Source organism: Talpa europaea, assembly GCF_964194135.1.
Source record: "Talpa europaea genome assembly, chromosome: 8".
Lineage (NCBI taxonomy): Eukaryota > Metazoa > Chordata > Mammalia > Eulipotyphla > Talpidae > Talpa > Talpa europaea.
In genome coordinates this window covers 68,817,128-68,842,906 of record NC_140075.1, presented here as the reverse complement: position 1 = coordinate 68,842,906, position 25,779 = coordinate 68,817,128, and the positions used below count along the sequence as shown (strand labels likewise).

Below are 25,779 nucleotides of genomic sequence, written 5' to 3'. Positions count from 1 at the left end.
GTGACTGGCAGTGATTCCTTAGTGGCACTTGGTAAAATAGTTAACTAATGAATTATTAAGCTTAGTGGATCTATCTTTGTTTACTTTGACTCAGGAGTAATGGGAGACCCTCAGGCACTAAAGGATCATTATCCATTAATTTGCAAGTATTGTGAGGAAGATAAGGGACACCCCAAAGAGCTTAACTTACTCCTAAGGAGAACTTTCATTCATTCATTCATTTAGTTCTCTGTAATTCTCTGCATGGGTGCACCTTTAGATGTTCTTTAGTATTTAGAAGTCAGACCGCTGACTTGTCCATTTTTCTGTGCTTTCTATTGATGCTTTTCTTGTGATTACAGATATTTCAAAGACTTTTAATGACCTCTGCTACTTTCCAATCTTTCTGAAATTAATAAGAATAGTTTTTAAATGTTACTCTTTTAATATTTCACAATGTTCTTTCCCTTTACTTTTCCACCAAAAAGGTTATTTATACCTTACAGCAATAGTGTTCATAACTGTACGATAAGGGGAAAAATTACAATATCCCGTAATTTAAAAAGTCACATGCCTGCACAATCTTTGTTCAGTAAAGGAGAACATAAATTCCTAATACTGATAGGAGGAAATTTGGAAGCTAAAGTATGCAAAAGGTACCTAGGAAAGAAGAATAAAATGCTTCAATATCTACTAGCATGGAATGACTCACAAAGCTCTGCTTGCAGCCCAGCCTTCTTTTTCAGCTCCAGGATGGACTCAGAGCTGCATCCCTGACATCATAGCTCTGACCATATAGAGACTGGTAAACATCTATTTCAAAGGCTCAGCATTCAAGTGTGTTAGCATATACATACAAACTTGGCATTTACCATGTGAATTCATTAAGTGGCTTTTAAGAGTGGGGCCTTTGTGCAGGAAATGAACAAGGTTCTTAGTCTAGAGAGACTATGGAGATGTCTGAGCAAGTTTTCTTTCTTTTATGAATTATTTTATTTTATTTAATTCTTACATCATTTTTCATTTTTGCACAATGTATGCATTTTCATTTTGGTTATATTCCCCATACAATTCCCACCCCCTTTTTCTGACCCTAATTCCTCTTCTCCCCCTGCCCCCCACTGTAGTGTGTCTCTGGTCTATAGTTGCTTGTTGATTTTGATTTTTACTTTATTGCAATTAGTCTTTTTCCTGGTCCCTTATTTAGGTTTTCTAAATTCCTGCTATGAGTGAGACCATCCGGTATTTTTCTTTTTCTTTCTGGCTTATTTCACTGCGCATGATCCCTTTCAACTCCATCCATGTTGCTGCAAATTGCATGAGTTTATCTTTTTTGATCGCTGAGTAATATTCCATTGTGTATATATACCACATCTTCATGATCCAGTCATCTATTTTTGGGTTGTTTCCATATCTTAGCTATTATAAATAGTGCTTATATACGCATAGGGGTACAGGTGCCCTTTTGAATTAATGTTTCTGTGTCCTTTGGGTAAATACCTAGGAGTGGAATTGCTAGATCATATGGAAGCTCCATCTTTAGCAGGTTGAGGAATCTCCACACAGCTTCCCATAGTAGTTGGACCAGTTTGCACTCCCACCAGCAATGCAGGAGAGTTCCTTTTTCTTCACATCCTCGCCAACATTTGTTGTTGCTAGTTTTTTTAATATGTGCCATTCTCACTGGTGTCAGATGGTATCTCATTGTAGTTTTGATTTGCATTTCCCTGATTACAAGTGATGGTGAACATTTTTTCATATGCCTGTTGGCCATTTGCATTTCCCCTTTGGAGAAGTTTCTTTTAAGCTCTTCTGCCCATTTTTTGACAGGATTATTTTCTTTGTTTTTGTTGAGTCTCATCACCTCTTTGTAGATTTTTGTGATCAGTCCTTTATCATTAGTGTTGTGTGCAAAAATTTTCTCCCAGTCGGTGGGGTTTCTCTTTGTTTTTGTTATTGTCTCTTTTGCTGTGAGCATGTTTTCTTCCATGCCTGATTCTGATGCCAACCAATGCAATAGCAGCTGGCAATTTCAGACCCTCCCAGATACCTGCAGTGCAGTTAGGAGCTGTCCTTACAACCTTCCCCCGCTTTACTGGCTAGCACTTGAAGGAGGGGCAATGATATGACATGCTTAGACTAACTTATGGAGTAAACAGAGGTCTCTTTGAGGAACTTTATTTAATAGTTCTACAGAAAACCTGAATTTGACCCAAACAATAAAACTAGAGGTTGGTAATTCAGAGATGTATTCTGCTCACTATTAGATCACCAGCATCTGATTCGCTTTGTTTGGGAAGAACTTCAGACCAACAACAGTAATGTAAAGCTGGCAAGAGATTACAAAACAGAGACTGATAGACTGCAGATGCTACCACAAACTGGGACCTATTTCTGATGTAGGTATGATCTTCCCCTTGTAACAAGGATCTTTTCAGTTACACACAATAAAATCCTTCTTGTTTGAATGACTGGGATTAGCCGACCAGTTCCATTTCTTTTGTTTCAGCAACCTTTAATCAGAAAAGTGAACTTGCAGAGCCTGGAGGGAAGGGAATAGACTAGACGGTATGACCTAAGCCAAATAAAATTTCCTCAAGAGGTCACATGGCTGCCCATGTTCCACAGACACCTGAAATTTAACATGTTCAAAGTCATTTACCACTTTCTACCTAGAATACCCTGCTTCTCTTCTTACTGGCATGTTCCCACGCCCACCTACATGTAGACACTATGTTCCCTTTACTAAATCCTATTTGATTCCCTACGCTGAAGAAAGTGTTGAAAGTGGACATTTAGCAGGTGAAGCTATCTGAAAGATGGAAGGGACTGCTAGGGAAGGACAACGAAGTCAGGAGGCAGGCGGTAATGGTCTCTGTTAATTATTTGTAGCTTATATGGGTAGAGCAAGTGTGTCAGTAGGAAATTCAAAAGCATGTCCCACTTTACAGAGACTGAAAATGATAGAAATTCAGTTTACTATGGTTTTTTGGTACACTGATATATGAGGGCATCAGAAAATCACTTTAAATTTGGAGATGTGTAATTGCTGCAAGCGTTGGCTAGCTGCTGAGAGACTAGCAGTAAGAACTACAGGGTTTCAGGTTAGATGTGGAGTCACCAAAACCCCTGGGTATACCATTGTTCTAACGGACTAGGTCATCTAGCTGAGCCATAAGTATAGGAACTGAATATAGGCCTCTCCAGCCACTGCCATCTCCTTCACTCCCAAATAGAAAAGTTACCATAATAGAGGGCCTTGAGGAGTGTTAAGGTCACAGTCAGCCTGTTGAATTAAAACTGAGCTACTGGTTAAAGATAAAAAATGGAAGATAGAGAATGAGAAAATGGGGCAAGGAATCACAATACCAGGAAGTCAAAACTGAGAAGAAACATAGCTGTTCTGTGTGAATTCTGATGACCAACTGTAAATACTTTGTTGGACTCTATCTGCTCTATAAACTTGTACAGAATCACCTAAGACGCCGAATAGCTAAAGCAAGCCTGAGAGAATATACTACAGAGCAAAGCAACCAAAATAGTATGCTACTAGATTAAAAACAAACAGAGATCAATGGAATAAAGAGTCCAGAAAATAAAAAACACATAAACATGGACAATTTTTGACAAAGCAGCCATGACTACATAATGGATAAAGGAAAGTTTCTTCAAGAAATGGTGCTGAAAAACCTGGACAATCACATGCAAAAAAAGAAACTAAATCATTACTTAATTCAATATATAAAAATTAATTCAAATGGGATTAAAGACTTTGATAGAAGACCTAAACCCTAAGAGACAAAGAAGAAAAACATAGGAAACACACTTCATGACATTGCCTGAGTGATGACTTTGGGGACTCAATTCCACTGGCAAGGAAAACAAAAGCAAAAATAAACAAATAGGACCTCATCAAACTAAAAACCTTTTGTACAGCAAAAGAAACCAATATAAAAACCAAGGGACAACCTACAAAGTGGAGGAGAAGATACCTGCATGTCACACATCTGGTAAAATATTAATTTCCAAATAAATTTTAAAAATGCATACAACTAGGCCTCCCCGGTGGCGCAGCAGTTGAGCGCTGGGTTGAGAAGCTGCCCGCAGCCTCTGCAGCACCAGTTCAATCCCTGGCTGTGGGGCGAGGGTCCCACATGGTGCACAGACCTCTCCTGCCGCACCTGTTGCTCCCCTCAGCAGTGTACTTCGTCAGTCTGCCTGCTCTGCTCCCCGCTCTAGCTCTGCTGAATTCTCTCACCCTCCCACGCTCTGACTGTAACCAGTGCTTTTATGTATAAATAAATAAATAAATAAATAAATAAATAAATGTTTTTTTTTAAAAAAATGCATACAAATGAACAATAAAACAACCAAATCAAAAAATGGGCAAAGATCAAAACTACCATGAGATACCATCTTACACCAGTGAGAATGGCACATATTAAAAAAACTAGCAACAACAAATGTTGGCGAGGGTGTGGAGAAAAAGGAACTCTCCTGCACTGTTGGTGAGAGTGCAAACTGGTCCAACCACTATGGAGAGCTGTGTGGAGATTTCTGGACCTACTAAACATAGAGCTTCCATATGATCCAGCAATTCCACTCCTAGGTATTTACCCAAAGGACACAGAAACATCAATTCCAAAGAACACCTGCACCCCTATGTTTATAGCAGCACTATTTACAATAGCTAAGCTTTGGAAACAGCCCAAATGCCCAAAAATAGATGACTGGATCAAGAAGATGTGGTACATATATACCATGGAATATTACTCAGCATTCAAAAAGATAAACACATGCAATTTGCAGCAACATGGATGGCACTGGAAGGGATCATGCTCAGCGAAATAAGCCAGAAAGAAAAAAGAAAAATACCAGATGGTCTCACTCATAGCAGGAATCTAGAAAACTTAAATAAGGGACCAGGAAAATGAATAACTATAAGAAAGTGAAAATCAAAATCAACAAAAATCTATGAACCAGAGACACTTTTGTGGGGGGGGGGTGGAGGGAGGGGAGGGGTTGGGGTCAAAATGGGGGGGTTGAAATTGTATGGGGAATATAAAAATAAAATTTATTATAAAAAAATTGGGCAAAGACATAAAAAGACACTTCCTTGAAGGCATACAGATGACCGACAAGAACATGAAAAAATGTTTACCATCACTTATTAAAAGGAAAAGATAAATCAAAACTGTGCAATAGCACCTCACCCCTGTCAGAATGACCTGTATCAATAAGACTGGAAACAACAAATATTTTTCAGGATGTGGGAAAAAAGGAACACTCATCCACTTTGGTGGGAATGTAAACTGGGGTAGCTGTATGGAAAATGGTATGTAGATTCCTCAGAAAAACTAAAAATGGAACTATTATGTAGTCCAGCAATACCACTTCTATGTATTTATCCAAAGGTGAAAACACTAATTAAAAAAAAATTATGCACATCTATGTTTATAGCAGCATTATTCACAATAGCTAAGACATGAACCAACATAAATGCCCATTGACAGATGATTGGCTAAAAAAACTAGAATTTATACTCAATGGAATATTACTCATCCATTTAAGAAAGATTAAATAGTATCTTTTGGGATAAAATGGATGGATCCTAAGGTGACTATGCTAAGAAAGTAAAAGACAGTTTCTGGATGGTTTCACTCATTTGTAGAATATAAAAAACCAAACCAAACCAAACCAAACCAAACCAAACCAAAACAAAACAAAACAAAACAAAACAAAAAAAAACCCAAACAGGCAAAGCACAGCAAAAAAAAAAAAAAAAAAATCCTAGACTCTGAAAAATATAGTGGTTACCAAAGAGTTCGGGGTGGGGGGATGAAATAGAGGAGGGTAAGTGATAAGATATTGACACTAAACCTTTGGTGGAAGGTGAGTGAAGCCCATGCATACATGGAGGTTGAAGCTATACTCCTAAAATTATAGTTATGTATATAATCAGTAAATAAAATCTGAGAAAAATAAAAAAAATGTGAGGCAGTTCAATAAATAGAAGAGGGAATGGATCTTAATCCTACTTTATTCATGGCTTTCCAACTGATAACTAGATTAGCAACTCTGGCAGTAAACTTTAAGAAACCAGCAGCCTTGATATCTTTTCTGGATCTGAGAAAATTTCACACTTCTAGTTCATATTTTCCCAACACAAAGATTTCAGGGGTATGGGGAGAGAGACTTTAAAGGACTGAAGAAATTCTATTCCAAGTAACACCACCTTGTGTGTTTCCTCATCTTCCCAAACCATTGTCTCCAAGTTCTCCCTAGCAATAGAGACAATAACATCATTATATAGTCACTTCCATGGCTAGAGTCGTCCACAGTGACCCTTCTTTTCACAATCAAGCAAGCATAAGTTCTTAGTGGAAGAAAGAAAGTGTTTCCTTTCTTCCTTAAACTGAATACTCTCCTTCCTTAATAAACTTGTCCTCATTCATGATGAAATTGAAAACACAGCCTTTTGATGACCAGATGGCCCAGAAAAATTTAATCACTTCAAGTCCTCCATATTTCCTCTCAACCCTCTTAACTAACCTTCATAGTGGGAAAATCTAGAGTCACACTGTTTATTCCTCCCAGATGCCAACCTGAGAGCTTCTACCAACCAATATTTTTTTTAAAAATAGAGCAAGAGTTGGGAAAAAGCAAATATTTCTTTAAAGGTATAAAAACAAATCTTTCAGAGGAATGTCACAGTAAATGAAAAAATGTCAAAATTATTTTCTTGACTAATATTTAATTCACAAAGAATGCCACTTAAATTTGATGCAATGTATGTGGTACAGTTGTTTGAATTAAGATTTTCCTTTCAAATTTATATCTAGTACTCCTTAGAGTAAAGCAAGGAAATATGATGGATAATATAGGGGAAAAATTAATTGAATCTTACCCACATGAGCTGATAACTACTCAATACTGTGAACTGTTGCACCCAATAAGAGCTTGTCATGATTCCTGAGTCTCATTGGGTATATTTGCATTTGATAATCTTACCTAGGGAAATTTATTGAACTTTCCAACCCCGGAACTTTCCAATCTTTCACTAGAAAGATTGGGTAACTTAAACTTACCAATATATGAACATAAGGAAAGAAATTCAAATTGGTAATGTGCTCTCCAGCACAGATAAATGAAACTACACAAAAGGAAATTATTCCCACAACTTGGTCTTTCATATCATCAAGAAATTAACCCTCTCTCCCTTCCTCGAACCAATTTTGGAGACGGACTAATGTTCTTATTTACATGGGGGTTGACAACTTCTTTTTGTTTTTGCTTAAAATAATAACATTAGGGTTGCTATGAGTTGTTAGGGAAAATAGTAATTCTTATGAACAGTTGTGCAGCAAAACCAAAACTGAAGTGGCAACATCTATTCTACATTTGGGAAATATATTCTTAGAGAATGTGCAAGCAAGTAACAAACACATTTGCTTCTAAAAGCTCAGGACACTAAACTATTCTAAAGAACATGGAAATAAAATCATCATTCAGAAACAAAAATGGATTTTACAGTTTTAACCTAAACACTCATAACACATTTCTCTACCTTTTCAATAAGTCCTCTTTTAAAAAAGCAAGTTGACTGAAAAGCTCATGAGTCCTATTCTTTACTAACAGGAAATAGTTCTTATGAATCTTCATTTTTTAAATAATTCTTATAAAATGTAATTAATTAGAAGCCTTGCCTTAGATTTTAAAAGCTGTTTCTATGAAAATTCCTCTCTAGAAAAAATAAGAAATCTCCTTGATTTCAACAGATAATAATTACTTGCTAATTCAATATGTAAAAAACTTTCTCTCACCTAAAAATACATAAACTAATAAAAGGGTTTGATACTTTTGTTTATTGGTGATTTTATGTACATTGTTTATCAAAATAGTGGTAGAGGGAGATTAATAATTTTAGCCATTTCAATTAGTTTGAACACAAGCAATAAGGAGATAGATTTGCAGCAATGTTTTCTTCCCTTTTCCAAAACACATCGAGACTGGAATTTGATCTAAAGGGTCACAGAATTTTTATTTTAAAACTTTCTAGTCAGTAAAAGAAACATTTCCTTGGTCCAAAGGGGCAAACATCACCCAAGTTCTCTATAAATTCTTTAGCTAGGAAAACAGGCATAATAGAAAAAAAAAAAACCCACAGATTTTAGTTCCTAAAATAAACTTTATGCAATCACAGGAAGTATTTAGATCTCCTTTTCCCCTTCTCTCAGGAAAATGAAACAATCTCTGGACTACAGGAAGTAACATGAGTTTTAGAAAATCCCTGTGGTATGAGAGAAAAAACTGCAAGTGGATCTCTTTTGAGCCTCATAAATGACGTGAAGGAAAACAGATGTTCAAAGACTCAGGTACTTCAACAAGAAGTAATTGATTTGTACTGGTGAGAGGGATGACTCCATCTGAGGTTCAGAAAAATAGGACAGCAGAGAGTCACACACACAACACTACAATCGATATATCTGCTCACAGATAGCTCCTGGCCTCATTTTAGCAAAAGAGCAAACTGCAAGAAGAGTAATGATGGTTAAGAAGTACAGAAGAAAGGAGGCACAGAGCTAGGAAAGAAGAAAAAGTGGATAGGCTTTTTATTTTACATAGCCAGCATTCTACTAAAAAATACAGGCATGTCAATAATTGATGGAACAATTTAAGAAAAATCAGTAATTCATAACTATAGATAAAACACTAAACAGTCCAAATGCAAAAATTCATATCATGATGCAAGTGGGTAGGAAAAAATTTAGCATTTTTATGAAATTTAGTTGTAAATGGCAATAACCCTTTTTCTACTTTTTGCCTTAATAATACTTTTCTTGAGACATCCAGTTAGGAAGGCATTTTTGGCATTGTCACATAGAGCACAGTTGTAGACAAAACATTTTTTTAATCCCACCAAATACTTATCAATTAAGTCCTTCTCAAAATGAAGTCAAAAAATAGCTCAAGTATAATAAATCAAAAAGAGTTTCAGATTTTGTAGATTTATACCTTTGTGGCTTTAGTGCCAAAGGAGATGCCACAAAAGCTCCTGAAGTCTGTAACATTCCATAACTACACCTTAAATTTAACAGAGCATAAATAAGGTAATAAAATAAACTACATTTAGATTAAAAATGGTTTTATATAGCTTTTCAGACTATTGGATTCTGGCAACATTAATTAGGCAGAATGAACTATTTGATCATTTACTAAAATACATTTCACTTCCTTATGCTCTTCTGTTTATAATCCCACCCTTATTTCCCTTCTCCAGTCCTGGTTCCCTCACTGCTATCTCCCCCTAATGGTTTTCCTGCTGGTTTCCCTGATTTTGTTACTGAATAGTCTCTTTTACACGCCTACCTCAGCACCACCACTACACCTCATTTTCTACACTTCCTGGCTGGATCAGTCTTTGAAGGCTATGGTTTTCACAAATCAAATTCAACAGTTCAGAATTTACGAGAGCCAGTTTCTCAATAACCTTTCAGATAGCTGACACACACATATACCAATGTGTGCGTATGTTTAGTGCAAACTGTAGCATTTCACACACACTTTTCTTTAAATAATGGAATCAAGAGCACATGGAGTTTTTCATTCCATTTTAGAGAATACGGAGTTGTTTCATTCATGTTTAATAGCTGCATTATATTCCACTGTATGGATGTGGTACAATTTATTTAACAAACCTCTCTCAAAGGGAAATGGGCTGGTTGAGTAAGAGGAAGATACACATTTTTCTCCAAATGATATATTTTTTTTAAAGATTTATTTATTTATACGAGCACTGGGTACAGTCAGAAGCACGGGAGGGTGAGAGAATTCACCAGAGCCAGAGCGGGGAGCAGAGCCGGCAGAAGGACCGAAGTACACTGCTGAGGGGAGCAGCGGGCAGCAGGAGAGGTCTGCGTGCCATGTGGGACCCTCCTCCGGTGGCCGGGGAGCAGCCAGGGATCGAACCGGTGCTGCAGAGGCTGCGGGCAGCTTCGCAACCCAGCGCTCAACGGCTGCGCCACCCGGGAGGCCCTCCAAATGATATTTTAAGGTTATATTTCACGTACACAGAATAATATATACAAGAAACAAAACAGTACTCCAACCAGCCTCCCAACCAAAAAATAAAACTAGTTTATCAATGTTATATCTACCTTTGTACTCCTTTCTCCATTTCTTACCCCAGAAATAGCTTTTACCTGATTTTAATGATTATTATTTCCGTATGTTTTAAAGAAAATTTTATGACATTCATATATTGTTATAACATGTATTTATTGGTTTTGCTTATTTTTGAGCTTTATAAGATATAAACTTTATAAGATATAAATAGTCTCTTGTAACTTAACATTTCCATAGATTGTTTCTAGGGTTCTTTCGTAGATATAGCTCATTCATTATCACTGCTATAAAACATCTTATAGTCACTATACTACAATGAATTTATCCATTCTTCTATTCCAGACACAAGTTTTTTGCAGGCTTTTGTCACCCTGAACATAGATACTGTGAACATACTTATTAGTGTCTTTTAGTGGGAGACCAGAAAGAAGTGATAATTTATGTGACTACAGTGTTATAAAAAAGTGTTCTCCAAAGTGGTTACCATTTTACCAGCAATGTTTAAGATACATTCCTTCCAACACTTGGTTTATAAGACTTGGCTTTTACAATCCAGTGAGTGTAAAAGGCATCTCATTGGTTTTGATTTGCATTTTCCTTATTGCTACTGGGATTGAATTTCTTTTCTTATGTTTATTGACCATTCATGTTTTCTCTTCTGTGAAATGCGTGTTTTGTTTCTATGGCCTAGTTTTCAATTAAATTATCCTTTTTTTGCCCCTTATTTATTTATAGGAGTTCTGGGATTATTCTGAATAGCTAGTTATATGTGCTGTAATTTGTCCTCTCAGGAGATATCCTTAATTTCTATAGGATGTTTTACTAAAGAGACATTCTTAAATTTTATGAAGCCAATTATATCAATCTTTTCTTTCATGATCAGTGCCTTTTGAACCTTGAGATTTTTCTCTCCTAAAGTCCCATATTTTCTTCAAAATTTTATAATTTAATCTTTAATTGATTTTTATATGGCATGAGGTAAAAATCCACCTCTTTCATATGGCTGATTGTCCTTGCACTGATTCCCAGTGATCTATAGAATGGATTTGTCAAAAATTCAGTGTTCAAATATGTACAGACTGTTTTTAGGCTCTTATTTGTCATTTTTCTATTCCTGTATGAACACTAAACTATATTATTATAAATTTATAGCAAGTCTTGAATATCAGATAGGTCAAGTTGCTTTTCCCCTCTCCTTCTTTCTTTTTTTTCCCCTTCAGAAATTTCACAGCTACTTTTGAAACTTTGCTCTTATATAAATTTTTAAAGGGGCCTCCCTGGTGGCACAAGGGGTTAAGATGCAACCTATGAAGCTGTCCATAGCCACTGCAGCACAAGTTCAATCCCCAAGCCAGGGAGCTACCCACATGGCACAGCAGACCTCTCCTGACTCGCCCACTGCTCCCCTCAGCAGTGTATTCAATAGATCTGTGTGTTCTGTTCCCTACTGTCTCTGGTGAATCCTTTCACCCCCACACTTCTGGCCTGTACCCCAGTTCTTGTATGCATAAATAAATAAATCTAAAAAAATATTTATTTTTATTTATGCATACAAAAACTGTGGAATAGGGCAGAGGTGCAGGGTGTGAGAGGATTCACCAGAGACAGGGTGGGGAGCAGAACAGGTGGCTCTACTGAAATACACTGTTGAAGGTAGCAGCGGGCAAGACAGAAGAGGTCTGCTGCGCTGTGTGGGTCACCTCCCTGGCTGGGGATCGAACTTGTGCTGCAGTAGTTGTGGACTGCTTGCTTCATAGTGCTGATTCTTAACCCCTTGCACCACCAGGGAGGCCCCACTTATATAAATTTTTAAATCAATTTATTAATCTCTATCAAAGGGTAGAGTTATTTTTTCATGGAATTCTTTTATGTACCTTTCAAATTTTGCCTGCCAGCATGTATTATAAAGAAAAAATAAATTTTAAAAATCTTATGACTGCTTATTATGTCAACAGCAAACTGTACTTCATTTAGTTCAAGGCACATTCATTCATTCGTCATCTGTTCAGTTTTTCCAGGCTATTATTCTATTACCCATTACTTTCAAATATAAAACTATACCTTTAACCAGGCTAGTTTTCCCATAGTTCCCCTACATCCACCAAATTCAGTCCACTTAAACCCCTTCATTTCTATGCTCATATTACTTCTTTGTATTCTTTAAATCTCATTATGATCTTCTTTTTCCAATTCTCCCAAAAGCTACTAATGTCCTTAAAGTCAGAATTCGACTCATTTTAGTTTTAAATTTTACCTTACCTGTGACAGTTTGGTATTCTCAATTAAAGTGTAAGCTCTTTAGACATAAGTGAATTGAAAAAAGAGTTGAAAAAGCATTTTTGACTGGTTTTTCTCAATGTTAAATGAATTTTAGACTAATCACTATTGCCAATCTTTGGGTCCAGGCACAATAAGTCTTTTAGTTTGGGTATGCTGACTTTCTTTTGCACATGATCTAGGCAACTATGATTAGTGAACTATAAGAAAAAGCCAGTGCTTAATAGAATTTATTTGCAAGTGACTCTAACAACATAATTTGAAAATTTGTTCATCAGCAGAGACAGCCTAATAACATATTCTCAAAGTAGTTTATAATGTATCTATATAGTTCTCTATCTGAAGAGATGACAAAGAAACAAGTGTGCAAACCATAATTAAATCCATTAGGCACAGTGTGAGAAATAATGTTTAAACAACATTTCAACAGCTGCAACACCCAAATTCTTCCAAAAACTTTTTTTTAATGCTTGAAACAAATATAGTTTAAGATAACATATATTGCTCCTATCTCATTTCTCAATTAAAATAAAAATCATTATTGGTTGATATATTTAATTTGTATAAGACAAGTGATGTTATTTTAAAGAACTAAACTAACCTGGTATAAAAATTATCAAAAGTGTTGGGAAACTTGGATAATCAGAGGCAAAAAATAAATCAATAAACCCCCCAAAACTAGATCACTAACAACTACACACAAAACTTAATTCAAAATGGATTAAAGACGTGGCTAGAAGACTTGAAACCACAAAAGGAAACATGGTTGATTCACTAGATGGACACCAACTACACAGATTTCAGGACTCAATTTCAAAGGCATGGGAAACAAAGGAAAAAAAATAATCAAATGGGACTACATCAAATTAAAAAGGTTCTGCACAGCAAAAGAAACCACCACAAAAACAAAATGGTGACCGACGGACTGAGAGAAGGTATCTGCACATCATAAGTCTGACAAGGAGTTGATTTCTAAAACAAAGAACATACACGACTCAATGACAAAAAAAAAAATCAATCCAAAAAAATGTACAAAAGACTTAAGTGGATATTTCTCCAGAGAAGATATATAGATGGCTTACAGGCACGTGAAAAAAAATCTTCAGCATCACTTATTACAAGGGAAAGGCAAATCAAAACTACAAAGAGATAGCACCTCATCCCTGTGAGAATGACCGTTATCAAAAAGCCTGGAAACAACAAATGTCTGTCCAGATATGGAGAAAAAGGAACAGCCATCCACTGTTGGTTGGAATCTAAATTGGGACAGCTTTATGGGAAATGGCATAGAGATTCCTCAAAAAAACAAAACATAGGCAATACCTATGATCCAGCAATACAGCTTCCAGGTATTTATCCAAACATGAAAACACTATTATGAAAGACTTATATACTCTTATATTCACAGTAGCCAAGTCATGAAACCAACCTAAATGCCCATTGACAGAAAGACTGGCTAAAGAAATTGTGGAATATATAGTCAATAGAGCACTACTCAGCTATTAAAAAAAGGTGAAATGTATCTTTTCCGATAAAATGAATGGATCATAAGGTGTTTATGCTAAGTGAAATAAATCATAAGATGAAAGTTTAAAGATGGTTTCACTCATTTGTGGAATATAAATAACCAAAGAAAACAAACTAGCGAAGCACAGCAAAAATAATTCTTAGACTGAAAATTATAATGGTTACCAGAAATGGGGAGGAAGGAGGATGGATTACGAAAAGGGATATGACAGGTATTGGCACTGGAACTTTGGTGGACAGGCTGCAATTCCAGCAGCAGACACAGGTGGATGAAGCACATATGTTTCTCAGGGTCCATGGTTACTGCCACTGCAGAAGATTGCCTCCTTGCAGACTTCTCTCAATCCTCTCAGGGCATTGTGGCCCCAGAAATGAGCTATGATCAGGAGAGAGCTCTGACTTAAGGGTTTGTTCCCAGCAACTTCTGTGAAACAAAGCTTCCCCTAGAGCCCCTATCGACAGAAACTGGTCTAACTAGATGCAGCAAATACTTCAGGTGGATGTAATCCTAGCAAGGACCTGCCTTGCATGAGACAGGTATGTTTACGTCACATAATACAGAAGCCACTGGTAGAGTGGAGCCTTTTGATTGGGATTGCACAGATACAGATTAATTTGTGGAGAAAAGATATTTTAACAATACCGAGTCTTCCAAACCATGAATGTGGTATCTCTCGCCATTTGTATAACTATACTTTGACTTTTTTCATTAATATTTTGTATTTGTCAGCAGAACAGATCTTGTATACCTTACTAGATTTATATTTAAATATTCCATATACTTTTTTGTGTTATTATAAACTATACTTTTTTCATTTCAATTTCCAATCACTCATTGCTAGTATAGAGGATAAAATCAGTAGCATACCGCAAGTCTGCTACATTCACTTAGTTCTAGTTGCCTTTTTGTATATTTTTTGGGGAACTTTCTCAATAGACAATCATGTTTTCTCTGAATGGAGAGAGTTTTGTTTCTTCCTCTCCAATCTATTGACATATGCTTTTATTTTACTTTTCTATTGGACTGATACAACCTCCAGTATGACAATAAAAAGTAATAGAAATGGTTGAGCTTCAACTTTGCCTTCCTTCCACTCTTAGAAGGAAATCAATCATTCTTTTACCATTAGCTCTGATGTTACCTGTAACTTTTTTAGTAGATTCCTTTTATTAGGTTGAAAAATTGTCTTTTATTTCTATTTTGCCTTTATCACATATGCTAACTTTTGTTATATGCTTTTTCTGTATCTATTGAGATAAGCATGATTTTTCTTCTTTAATCTCTTTTGGATTATTCTTTAGTTTGCTATTTATCTTGATTGCTTTTCAAAAGTTGAACCAGGGCCTCCCCGGTGGCACAGCAGTTGAGCGCTGGGTTGCAAAGCTGCCCGCAGCCTCTGCAGTGCCGGTTCGATCCCTGGCTGCTCCCTGGCCACTGGAGAAGGGTCCCACATGGCGCGCAGACCTCTCCTGCCGCCGCTACTCCCCTCAGCAGTGTGCTTAGGTCCTTCTGCCTGCTCTGCTCCCCGCTCTGGCTCTGGTGAATTCTCTCACCCTCCCATGCTTCTGACTGTACCCAGTGCTTGTATAACCAAACAAACAAATAAATAAATAAAAATCTGTTAAAAAAAAAAAGTTGAACCAATCTTGTATTCTCAGGATAATGACCTTTTGATCACAATGTATTATCTTTTCATATAATATTAAATTTAATTTATATTTTGCTGAAGATTTCTGTATCTGTATTAATGAGCATTATTTGTCCATAGTCTTCTTGTACTGTTATCCTGTACGATTTGTTAAAATTTCTCACTGAATTTGTTACCTGTTTGTAGAGACCTTCAATGTGCTCTATCAAAGGCAAGGAAATACTTATATTTTGTCTCTCCTTGGAGGAGGTCTCTTTTTCCTTTATTTTGGCTACTTGATTACACTGCAATGTAGGTTCATAACATCAGTTATAATTTTGTAGATCAGTTTTTTCTTGTTGTAAGGGTAGGGATGACTCCATCTGAAGTAAAGCTGAACTTCTCCAGCAGTTAGTTCATTATGGTTTTTGAGTTTTACAAGCTGGCAGTAAAATTTATATGGATGGATGTGCAAAGAATCAATAATTGCCATAACACTCTTGAAAAAACAGAAATAACAAAACAGTGAGTTGTTATTGTAAAGATACACAAATATAGCAATGGAATAGAAATGAAAGCACAGTAACAGAGCCATAGAAGCACAGAGAAACCCAATCCTAGTACTGCTGGGACAATTAGATAGCAACAAGGGGGGGAAAAAAGTAACTTAAAGCTTAATACCAGAATGACCAGAAAGCATTTCCAGGTGTATTTTAGAACTAAATGTAAAAGACAAAACAATTCTAAACTTCTAGAAGTTAATATAGGATAATATGTTCATTAACTAGGGTATGAATGGAAAAGGAAAAGAATGATAAATTTGATTAGTTTAAAATTAAGATTGTTTATCAAAAGACACCACTAACAAAGGCAAGTCAGAGTGGGGAAAATATATGCGACACATACAACTGACAATGATTCATATCAAGTATATATAAATTTAGCACTTTAATATAACAACAGAAAAATACACAAAAAATACACCAAAAAGATAAAAAAAATACACAAAAATGGATATCTAATTAGCTAACAAATGTAAAAGTGCTCAACTTCATTTATAATCAGGAAAATGCAAGTAAAAACTACAATGAAATGCCACTAAATACTACCAGTAATTGCATTCCCAGAAAAAAACTTAATTCAATTATATGAACCCAAGAAAATATGCACAAAAATGTTCAGAGCAGAAATTATTTGTAATAATGAAACAACACAGGAATCAACTCAAATATCCATCCACAGTGAAATGGATAAGTAGCATATATTCAAACAATAAAATATACAGCAGAGAATATGAGCAAAACACAGCTACACGTAAAAACAGACACAATCTCAGAAAAATAGTAGAGAATAAAAGCAGTCAATAAAGAAGCAAAGAAAAAGTTAATAAAGAGGAAAATGCCATATTATTATTCTAATTAATATAAATTTCAAAAAAAAGCAAAACCACAATGTTTAAAGGCATAAGCTTAGGTCTTAAAATGCTTCATAAGGGGAGGTATGGCACTTATGAAGAGAAACACAACACCTGGGCTTCTGGCAGCTTTCTAATTCTTATGTTGGTTGTAAGCAGTTACAATGGTGTTCATTTTGTAGATAATTATACCTGTATACTTATGTTTTCTGTGCTTTACTCTATATACAGTATACTTCATAATGAACTAATCCCACTCCCCCCCAAAGCCTTGGGTCATTGGTGAACTTAATTTTTTCTTAGAGATCATTCTAATGAAGTGATGGGATTATCTAAATTCTAACACACTCTTCAGTTCTAACTATCTAGGGTTTTTAAATTACTATTTTACAAAATGTGGCATGGTAACTATAAATATGAGACCATGTCCACCACTAAACATCCAGCCACCAGCCACCGCCAACCAACTGACCTCCTCTACCTGATCCAGTCTCCTTTAAGCACTTAAGGAGCTTATTTTAAATTAATCTCTTTCTGGATAAAGTTGAGTTGGTTCAGTTACTTGCTTTTTGGTATTCAGAACTGCTCAGTGGTAATCTTAATTGGCCTCATCCCCCAAAGACAGTAAAAACACAAATAAATATCTACAACTTAAAGTCATTATTTCCTTTTTAGAATGACAAATGATTACTGTGTAACCACAGTGCTTTAATTCATGATTTTAATTAGCACGGATAATTTGGCCCAGAAAATTTTAGTTTAGACACCAGAGCATATATTTATTGTTTAATTAAACTTTTAATTTTATTTTGAGATAGAGATTCATATGCAGATGTATAAAACAATACAGAGAGATTATGCTGTGCAATTTTCTTAATTTACCTGAAAGGTAAAATCTTGTGAAACTGTAACATCACACTCAAGATATGGAAACCAATATAGTCATGATTCAGATCATTTCCATCCTCACAAGGATCCTTCCTCTATCCTTTTATAGCCACACACAATTTCTCCCTATACTCCCCCCTCCCTTGACCTTGGAAACTACTAATCTGTTCTTCATTTCCAAAATTTGTTATTTCAAGAATTTACATAAATGGGATTATATGGTACATAACCTTTCAAGATTGGCTTTATCATTCAATATAATTTTCTAGAATTCATAAAGAGCTAAATACCAAAATATTATTCCATTTAATATAAATTTCAAAAAAATTCCAGGTTGTTGCATGTGTCCATAGTTTGTTCTTTTTTAACACTGAGTAGTACTCCATGGTTTGGATATACCACATTTTATTTAACCTTTTCCCCATAAAAAAACATGTGGGTTGTTTTTGGCTATTATATATAAAGCTTTTAGAGGGTTTTATGTGAATAGAATTGTGTGGAAACATGTTTACAATGCTATATAACTCACAGACTAGTTTTCTAGCATCCTTATAGTTAATGTTCTATGAATATGAGTACAATACTGCTATCTTCACTTTACAGATATCTTGCTTAATACAAGACAAAGGACATTTATCAAAGGTCATGGACTACTTCCTTATAAATGAGGATTTAACTAATGACTCATTCTTATCAGTACTTTCAGTTTTACAATCATTTTGCTACTTGACCTTGGGAAGTCCTTGACTCTTTGAGTCTTAATTAGACAAAAATACATGTTTTTCAAAGTATATTCTTTGAAGCATGAACTCCATAAAATGTTCCTAAAAAGAGGGGGCGGAGGGAATTCCATGCTCAAATAAATTTGAGAAACACTGAATACTATGGATATCTTTTTTGAAATAAACAAATGCCATTTTGGTGTACAAAAGGAAGAATCCAGTATCCAACTGCCCAGTTCAAAGCCCAGTTCCAGTGTTTGGTAACATAACAAACTTCAACAAGGCACTTAACTTTTCCATACCTGAATTTCCTCATTTGTAAAGTGGAGATAGCAGTACCATACTCATATTAATAGAACATTATAAGGACACAAAATATTTGAAAAATGTTAGTTGCTGTTATTATTACTATTACCATCACAATCAGAATCATCATGCAAATTGTAATCATTTTGTCAAAATACATCTGTCCAAGCCCCACCCTGGGAGATCCACTCTCATTCAGTCTAGGGTAGAGTGTGTGTTTAGACAAAGAAGTAGAGATTTATATTAAATCATGTCCAATTTATTATTATGAAAATGCAAATCAAAACCACAAAGACATTATCACCTCACATCTGTAGAATGGCCTATAAAAAAAATTGGAAACTATGTGTTGTTTTGGGTGCTGTAGAAAAAGGAGCTCTCACTGTTGGGTATGTAAATTGGTGCAGCCTCCATCGAAAAACAGTTTGGAGATTCCTTAAAAAGCTTAAAATGGAAATACCATATGACCCAACAACACCTCCCGTAGGTATTTATCTGAAGATGAAGAAAATACCAATTTGAAAAGATGTATGCACTTCTATGTTCACAGTAGCATTATTCACAATAGCTGAGACAGGGAAACAATCTAAATGGCCCTCAGCGGAAGATTGCATCGAAAAGTTATGGTATAAGTGCTTAATGGAATACAACCCAGCTATTAAACAAGATGAAATCTTGCCAAAATTTTGCAACAACCTGGATGGAAACTGAGGTGACTGGCTAAGTGAAATTATTCAAAAGTGAAAAGACAATTATCAAATGGTTATTTTCAAATCAAAGGCACTAACAAATCACAACAAAAACAACCATTAGATTCTCTGAAAAACAGCGATCAGCAGAGGGGAAGAGGAAGGAGGGTAGGATGGATGGGTAGAAGGCATCATGCTGATAGTGGGAAGGACACTAGAACACTGATGGCAGGTGAGGTGAGGCTTGTATTAACAAAGAGGTAAAGATGTACACCAAAATTTATACAGTTTGGTAAATCAACTTAAAAATAAAAATAGAATGTGTCTAAGACAGTACTTGAGGAAGGACTCAAACCCAGAACAAAATGCCTGATAGAAATGTGTTCTTACACAAATTAGTAAATTCTTTAAATTACTAGCTTTGTAGTTCTGCAAAGAGTGCAGTTCTCTACTGAATTTATGGTTGGGCTTAGCATATAAACTTATGATTCCTTGGTAGTTCAGTACAATTAAATGCAGATCTATAGAGATGGGACACATCATCTTTCAAAAAAAGAATTCCTAAATGTACTGATTACTATTGATATATAAAAATCTTATTTGTAAGTCATTCCTTAGCAAATCACATCTAAAAATAAAACATTTCTTTAGGAAAACAACTATGATTGCTATTACATTTGTAGATTTCACCACAAGACTGCTTATTACCAAAGATCTTCTTAGTGTCAACCACCAGGCAAATTTCCAGAACACTTGGGGAATCACTCTAGAGGTGGAGGCAATCTTTTTACCACTTCCGCAGCAATCCTCAGATAAGCTTTGGCCTGAAAAAGAACAGACTCAGTTGCTCTGTATTTCTCCACAGTAGACATCAAATTACTCATGAACTGTTTGCCATAGCTCTCAACTGAATTTAATAGTAAAAAAGGCTGATAGAGATGAGGAAATTCACTAGTGAGAAGATGCTGCTGTGTACACTGCGGGCAGGGCAGAGGAGAAAGGATTTTAGATTACTTGGAGGAAGACTATTAAGAAAGTGACCTTCTGAAAAATATATTTAGTACCAACAATTACTGTCAGCAAACTAGCAACCCAGTCCAGTTGCAGAAAATTACACCTTCCTCTTCTGACAAATTGATATGTGGAGTTGGATACTGCCAAAACTTCTTTGGCATGAGAGCTGTTGGTGATTTTAAAGAGGATTATTTATTACCAACCCATGGTTTACCTTTGAGAAGCGTTTTCTTTATTCTTTCTGAGAATGGTGTGTGATAGCAGCACCAAGAAACTATAGGCTCCTTCCTGGTGAATTTTGGGTAACATGCAAGAATTCCTGGACTCAGCTGTTACATCGTCATCCCTAGGATCTCCCAGAGAAGAGAAACCCTAAAAGATGTTTCCAAGCCATTGAGTGGGCTACAAACTAACCTAATGGCTGCAGAGTTGGTGCAGTTAGAACAACAATCATGATATTTGCATTTTAAGGGTTTTTAAAAAATTAGGATGCAAATATTATTTATTCCCCCTATCTAATCTGTAACTATTAACGTATACACTTATAAATTTACTTAGAATTAATTAAATGTATTAAATATATATTTACTTAAAATTGTGTACAGATTGCTTCTATTACTACTATTACAACTATTACTTATCTTATTCCTTCTCCTAATGTTAATGGATAAAATATACTAGAGTATCTAATATTTGCCAAGTATTATTTTCTTAATCACCGCAGTTACCTTAATAGGTAAATTCTGTTATTATCCCCATCCATCGCCCAGATAGTCTTCTCCAAAGCACTGTACCTAGTATGAGGTGAACTGGGTTTTGAACCTTGGCTGATCAACTCCCAGACTACTGGATAAAAGAATTCTTTAAGGTCTGTTTACTCTGACTTTATGAAATGCTTTAAGTGTATTTCACTTCACTTCATTTTTAAAACCATGTTTGAGGCTTAGCAGGTGGATTAGCTTTATTTTACCAGGAAAGTGTTAAAATTTCATTTGAGTCATGTTTCAGTTCTCAAAACATGAATAAGGGCTTACTTTTTTTTTTTATTGAGTACCTACTGAACCAAGTACTTTGCATAAATAATCTCACTTATGTAAAATAAGCCTCATTGACTCAACTTGATGAAAAAACCAGGAGTTGTTTATTCAAGGTTCAACTCTAAGTCCATCTGACTCCAAAGTCTAGCTCCCTCTACTATCTCACATATTAAGCATTAAGTACAAAATATAAGTAGTTCTAACTGTAAAGCTTTTTCTAAAAATGGTTTCACTGTCTTCCATAGTTCACAAAACAATGATTTTTTAAAAAAATGAAATAATATATACTTTATAAAGAAATATTTCTCTTAAATCTAATGTGTTGATTTTCATCCATGCACTTTTTTTTTTAAGATTTATTTATTTATGCATAGAAGAACTGGGGTGTAGGCCAGAGGTGGGGTGGGGTGAGAGGATTCACTAGAGACAGAGTGGGGAGCAGAACAGGTGGGTCTACTGAAATACACTGCTGAGGGGAGCAGCGGTTGAGACAGGAGAGATCTGCTGTGCCATATGTGGGTCAGCTCCCTGGCTGGGGATTGAACTCAGGCCTTAGTGGTGATAGAGCCAAGACTTAACTCCAACGCCACCAGGGAAGCCCTTATAAATACTTTCTAATCTCCTAGTATCTCTTCTAGATATTTAAGCCTAATATTTTTTTGTGATGAAAATTTAAAGTTCAATACGGGAAGGAGAAACATCATTCTATAATCTTTAAGTTCTTGTGTTAAATTAGAGGCATAAACCTAATAGACTACTCAGAATACTGAATGATTTGAAAATAATCAAGTTTGCTACATTTAACCTTTACTTTTTAATGGACTATATCCAAGTTTAAACTTTAAATATATCACACTCAAAGTAATGGTTAGATTGCCATTTGCTGAGAAACCACTGAAAGTGTTTAATCATTACAATTTGTACAAAACTATTCAGACTGAATTTTTTCAGCCAATGCATTATCATTTCAACAAATACTTTTTGGTTTTTATTGTGTGACACAATCTTTAGAAAATCTGTGGGGTATAATGATATAAAAGGGAGGTAGAATAGCACATTGGGGAAGAACTGAAATATTCCTTGCTTTTGAAGCATCTCAAAGAAAAATTCTTAAATATCTAAACTTATAATAGAAATAAACTAGTAAATAATTTTTTAAAAAGATTTATTTGTTTGTTTATTTATTTATTTATACAAGCACTGGGTACAGTCAGAAGCGGGGGAGGGTGAGAGAATTCACCAGAGCCAGAGCGGGGAGCAGAGCAGGCAGAAGGACCGAAGTACACTGCTGAGGTGGGCAGCGGGCGGCAGGAGAGGTCTGCACGCCATGTGGGACCCTCCTCCGGTGGCCGGGGAGCAGCCGGGGATCGAACGGGCGCTGCAGAGGCTGCGGGCAGCTTCACAACCCAGTGCTCAACCGCTGCGCCACTGGGGAGGCCCATAGTAAATAAATTCTTATTCACAATGGTTAACTATAGGATGTCTTTAAATGGCTTATTCTTAAAAGGCATAAAAGTATGTACTTAAAAAAATCTAACTTCAAATTACAAACAACTTTCATTCACCTCATAAAGTACACATCTATGGTCAAAATAAGGTGGGGAAGGAATTGTATGGGGACTATAACCAAGATGAAAATGTATACATTGTGCAAAAATGAAAATGATGTAAAAATATATAAAATAAAAAATAAAAAGTACACATTTATGATAGTTGGAACTGCCAAACTTTAATTATGAAAGTTATAAAAGATTATGGTTTTTGCTTATCTGAAAAATTTCTAAAAAGAGTCTGAAAAGGAAATTTAGTATTTGGTACTTAAAAGGCAAAGAAAAGAAAAACAACATTAAGTACTACATTATATTTACTCAGAGATTATATTCTCAGCAACTCAATCACCTCTATCATAATTGCCGACCCTTAAGACAAGGAAAGGACCTCTGGCCCCCTGAAAGGCAATTCAATGTGAATCCACTTTACTTATCCAGGGTTCCTGACTGTCAATTTACTCTAACTTTATTCACAGCCCATACAAGATTAGAAGAAGTGAACTAGAATGAACGAAGTAATAATTATGGATACGCAAAATAATAGGACTATAAAGTCATACACATTAGCTAAGAAAAGAAAGAACTATAGGAAGACTGATTTGGGCTGTTCACAAAGGCGCACAAAAATCACATCAAAACTGATGTACCAGATGATGGCTCAGTTTCTGATTGAAATAGCAAGTGCTACTTAAGAAAGAAGAGATATATAGGATTGATTTTATTTCTAGCTTAAAAAGAGTATATAAAAAGATTTTATGCTTAAATTCATAAAGCTTCAGCAATATCAAAAATCAATCAACTGGATACCCAATGCTGTTAGCTAATGAGACACTACTAGTTTTTCCACCTCACCTACCCAAACATATTTATTAAAATAAATGAAACAAAAATCCCATTCCTATATCCTACTCAACACTTTCATACTCAACACTTTCGTGTTATTGCTAGCCAGCAAGCTAAAAACTTTACAAATTCTCATTGCTCATGTGCTTCCTGAGAAAACTGGCTGGATGATGATTCTTTACAGATGAACTTGATTAGTTGGTACTTCAGAGTCAGCAGTGGTATCCCTACCATATAAAATAGTGAAACAGTGAGTAATTTAATGATGCTTTAGATAAATTAACTCATTTTCGTGGATTGCAAATAGAAGGCTCGACTGACCCAACTTTTTATGTATTAAAAAGATATATCCTTTAAAAAGAAACAAAAATAGATATTTTTAAAAGTAACTTACCTCTTCACTTTCAGGCTGTGAAAACACAATCGGCTGGCCTGTATCTGACGCTTTCCTTATGTTAAGGTGTAAGGGAATATCTCCTAGAAAAGCCCGCCAGATATCCATTAGAACCACAAAAGTTTAGCTAGGCATTTGTGATTTCAGCATTTGAACTTCAGAAAGAAACAAATCTAAATTAAATCAATTTGAATCAACTTGAGTTAAAGCTATCTGCAAATTACTAAATCTCTGAATAAGGAATTTCAAGTGAAAATTAGGAGCAAAATACTCCAGGTGAGTGTAGCCCATGATTGCATTCATATATATATGAAAGCCATGTGGCAGTCAATTAAGGGATAAGTCTCTGATTTACTCTTTCTGGAGGTCTCCCAGCAAGAAATGGCTTAGAAGACATTTATAAATTATTACTCCTTGTAATATCAGATATAAACATACCAGACCATACAACAAGAGGAAAGTGAAGAAGAAAAGATGAGGAGCCAAAGAACTACCCAAAAGTACAACAAAATAATCTTCCTGGTGTTGGCAAATGAGTGAGCTAAGAGAACTGGTGAAAATTAGGCCAGACCTGGTATCTCAACTATCTGCTTCTTTAACAGAATTATTTTTCTTTTATTATATAGTAATGTACATAGTATTATGTATAATTTGTAAGCCTGATGAGATTTCAGTAAATATCTAATAAGAGCCTTCCATACACACACTTGAGATCAGAGAGGTCAGATGCTTTTCCTAAGGCACATTAATTACTACTAGATAATAGAATTTAGGAGGGAACTGTTCTAATACATGGCCCAATAGACTCCTCCACATCATCATGAGTAAAGACTTTCAAAAGGCTGAGATTTTAAGTGCAGTAAATCGAGTATTAAGTAGAGAAGTAGGGGGTTGACTTGTATTGGCACTCAGCATTCTTAGAACCACTCCAAACCCATGCAAAATTACGGAAACATGTGTCTAAATATTTGTGTTATATAAATAAGTCACCATGCCAGCACCACTCCAGGCAATGTAAATAATGTGTAAGAAGTGTATGTTATAAAACTACAAACCTATTACAACTAATGCTATGAAGCACATGGTTGGAAGAGCAATCAATTCATGCCCCTTTTTGTCAGCAAATTTTGAGATCTTAATCAACTCTTTAAATCTTTCCTAAATGTTCCAAAGCCAAATGAAAAAATCATGAATATTTCAGTAACCATTTAAAGATTAACTTTTCAGGAAATTTGATATCTATTCTATAGATCAAGTTAAGACTGCAGTGAACTGTCACAGGGGCAGATGGGAAAATATGTTGTAGAAAATACTTAGAAGACTAAAGTTTTTTCTCTTGATTTATGAAATGCCATTACAGTAAGGAATCTTGAATGTATTTTTAAT

General features: G+C 35.4%; 1 protein-coding gene across 1 annotated transcript in view; it reads right to left on the bottom strand.

Annotated features, from left to right (window-relative positions):
• Nucleotides 1-20,316: 20,316 nt before the first annotated feature.
• The window catches only part of NUBPL (NUBP iron-sulfur cluster assembly factor, mitochondrial), a gene marked incomplete at both ends in the record, with an annotated part of 174,993 nt that continues 169,530 nt past the window's right edge, over nt 20,317-25,779 (bottom strand). Inside the window, 2 exons of the mRNA XM_084241299.1 lie at nt 20,317-20,379; nt 24,394-24,476. Coding sequence (XP_084097425.1) covers nt 20,317-20,379; nt 24,394-24,476 — 146 coding nt within the window. The remainder of the gene's footprint in view (nt 20,380-24,393; nt 24,477-25,779) is intronic.